Source organism: Rhincodon typus, chromosome 3 (genome assembly GCF_021869965.1).
Source record: "Rhincodon typus isolate 14 chromosome 3, sRhiTyp1.1, whole genome shotgun sequence".
NCBI classification, from domain to species: Eukaryota; Metazoa; Chordata; class Chondrichthyes; order Orectolobiformes; family Rhincodontidae; genus Rhincodon; species Rhincodon typus.
Genome location: NC_063334.1, coordinates 5,395,629 through 5,399,071, shown reverse-complemented (window position 1 = coordinate 5,399,071; position 3,443 = coordinate 5,395,629). Strand labels below are relative to the sequence as shown.

The 3,443-nt window shown below is 44.6% G+C and overlaps 1 protein-coding gene across 1 annotated transcript in view; it reads left to right on the top strand.

Moving 5' to 3' along the window:
* The window catches only part of LOC109913183 (RE1-silencing transcription factor B-like), a 3,153-nt gene extending 846 nt beyond the window's left edge, over positions 1–2,307 (top strand). The window contains exon 2 of the mRNA XM_020512662.2: positions 1,419–2,307. Within this exon, the coding sequence (XP_020368251.2) occupies positions 1,429–2,307 (879 nt within the window). The 5' untranslated portion in view covers positions 1,419–1,428. The remainder of the gene's footprint in view (positions 1–1,418) is intronic.
* The last annotated feature ends 1,136 nt before the right edge of the window (positions 2,308–3,443 follow it).

The following is a 3,443-nucleotide window of genomic DNA, read 5'->3' as shown; positions in this document are numbered from 1 at the left end:
CCACACCCCCCCCCACCCCATGGCCCGCGTTCCCTGACCTCCACACCCCAACCTGTGGCCCATGTTCCATGACCAACCCCCCACAACCATGTGGCCTGGATTCCCAGAAACCCCACACCCCATGGCCCGTATTCTCTGAAACCCCCATCCCATGGCCTACAATCTCTAACACTACCTGTATCCCGCCGCCCCCCACACCCCCCCTGCCACCGCCCAAGACCCACAAACTCTTCTCAATGTAAAGCTGTAAACACTCTCCTCCTCCTCCTGTGGTGACCTGTAATTCCCCTCCCCATCACCTCCGCACCCCTAATCCTCAAGAGGGATTGGGAGTATCCCCAACACCTCCCCACCATGTGGACACCTGCAATTGACACTTCACACCTCACAGAGACCTGAAATCTCTTGCCTGCTGACCCTCCTCACCCCCTACTGCCCTCTACGAACCCCCTCCAATACTCCTCACACCCCATCCACTCACCTATTCCGGCCTTATTCCCCCTCCCAACCCTCTCCACCTGCCTTCTTATCCCTTCTCTGCCCCCTCCGCTCATACCCCCAACCATCTTTACCCTGTCAACCCTTCTTTTTGCAACCTCGACCTTGTTGGTCACACCCCTTTCACCCCAAAACACTCGCCCCCTGCCTCATTCCTCACCATGCATTGCGCCCAGATCCCACCTGCCCCTTTTCTTGACCCTTACCATCCATTAACCCCATTTGCCCTGTCCTTCTGTCCCTCGCCCATCTCTTCCTCTACCTATCCATCCTCAGCACTCTCCCCTCTCACCCGTTCCCCCTCCCTTGCCCGCCGCCTGTCCACCCTTGCCTGACCCCTCCCCTCATCCATCCTCTTGACCCTCCCCAGCTCACTTAACTCACCTCTCTCTTCCCCAACCCTCCCTTCCCATCTCTTTCCTCCCCTTCCCTCCATCTCTTCCCTCCCTACAATTCCCTCATTTCTCAGCTCCACATGCAACGCCACTGCCCCACTCCCTCAACATGCCCTGCCAATCCACCCCATCCTGAACACTCCACACATCCCATCATGTCCCACTCCCTTCATACCTTCCCCCGTCCTTGCCCCCCTCTAGGCTCAGCACCCTCTGCCTCCTTTCCACTCCATTTCTCCCAGTCACCCAGGCTTGCCTCCCACCCCTGCCCCCTCCCTTTCATTCCCCCTCCCTGTGCCACTTGTCTGTCCCTTCCACAGCCTCACTCTTTCTTTCCATTGTAATAAGATGAAGCAGTTAGGTATTTGTCATTGTCTCAGTAAATGCAGTTGTCCTTCAATTTCTTGTGCAAGTTTCTTGTTGCAAAATTGAATTGTCACAGCAAAATATTAAAACCTCATCCTTGTCAGATTTTAATTTGTGTAGCCAACTTACTTAAAATTCATTTTGTAATTGTGTACGCAGAAAATTGAAGATGGCTGCACAAGTGCTTGAGCAATCTGGAGGGACCAGTATGTTTTCTCGCTCTGGTGTTGGAATCTCTTCAGATGAGGAAATCTGTGGTCTTAATTATCTTTCCAAGAATGACTTGACAGCAGCACCACAGCTGGTTATGTTGGCAAATGTTGCATTAACTGGTGACATAAGCTGTTATGATTACCATGGCGAGGTTAGACAGATGGCAGAATTGAAAACGGTAAATAGCAATTTATCTGACAATGAGGATGATTTAAGAACTGATGTCAATGATGCTTTGCAGTCTGAAAGTCTAAGCGCAGAAGATCAAGCCCTGCCAATTGTTGCAACAAAGGACAATTCTGAGAGTTTTTCTCAAGACACTTGCGACTCAGGTACAGATTCAACAGAAGTTGTAAATCAGGAGAACTTGGCTGACAAGAGAAAAAAACCGAAACCGTTTCGCTGTCGCCCGTGTCAGTATGAAGCTGAGTCCAAGGTGGAGTTTGTGCATCACATCAAAGTACATAGTGCCAAAAAGTTTATTGTTGAGGAAAATGCAGAAAAGCAAACCAAATCCAAAGTTCCTGAACCTCTTCCTGAAGAGACTGATATTTCTAAGGGTCCCATTCGTTGTGATAGGTGTGGATATAACACAAACCGATATGATCATTATTTGGCGCATCTAAAACATCATGACAAGGTTGGAGAGAACGAAAAAGTTTATAAATGTACCATCTGCACATACACTACTGTCAGTGAATATCACTGGAGAAAGCATTTGCGGAACCACTTTCCTCGGAAGATTTATACTTGCTCACAGTGCTCTTATTTCTCCGACAGAAAGAATAATTATGTGCAGCACATGCGAACACACACAGGTATGGTTCATTACTAAGTTGCTGGAATTTCCAAGCAATAATTTGTATTTAAATTACACTTTTGTTACATCCTGTTGAAATCAATTAGTTGTGTTTCAAATCTGGTCACAGCAACTTGGTAGGCAGTGCACCTGCAAGGTTGTACATAGCAAAGTCGAAAAGACTTAACAAGTGAGATGAACAATTGATTTGTTTTTGTTTTTGAAGGTCATTAATAGAGGGATGTTATGCTGCCCTGGGGAACTCCATACTCTTCAATTAGTGCCAGGGATCTTTTACATCAGGAGTTAGGACATTGGTTTAATTTCTCATTCAAAAGACTGCATTACTGACAGTACTCAGTAATGAACTGAAGTTTCAGCCTAGATTATGCCAGCAAGTTCTTGACTGATACTTGACTTGGAGATTGTGCTCCTAAATGAGTCAAGCTGATTCAGTGCATTAAATGGCAACAACTTCTTTCTGACAAAATTTGGTACATGTGGGTACAAGAATGGATTTGGAGTGCATTGCCACTTTTTGTGTTGCAGCATCAACATAGCCATTTTTAAGATTTGAAACAAATAGCTATTCACAGAACACTTCTGCACATTAATATGCAGAATAACTTCAGTGTAAAAGTTTGTTTGAAATTATCAAGCTGTCGCCAAACCAACAGAAGATACTGAGGAATATAAAAGTAATAAAGATTGTTGTATGCACTTCAGGATATCCCAAAGTGTTTTACAGCTAATCACTTTTAAAGCACAGATGTTATTAGATTGGAAATGCACCATGCAATTTGAACAAAGCCATTTCCTAGAAACAACAGTGCGAAAAGTGACAAAATAATCTGATTGGTGTTGGTTGAAAGAAAATATTGGCCAGCGTATTGGAAAGTATTAACATCATTGAAAAGGTTGATTTAGAAAAATAGGTTAAATAAAAAAAATCAGGAAGTGAAAATCATATTGGGATATTTTGTATCCATCTGCAAGAGTTTATGAGGCCTTGTTTCAAAGTAATACTACAGTTGTCTTTCATTAGGGTTTTTAAAGTTATGCTTTGTTGCCATTTAGTTGATGACATTTTTGAATTGTGGTTGAAATACATTCTGTTGCTTTGTCTTAGAGATAACGACACAATTGGACTTGCATTGATGTTTCTACAGCCT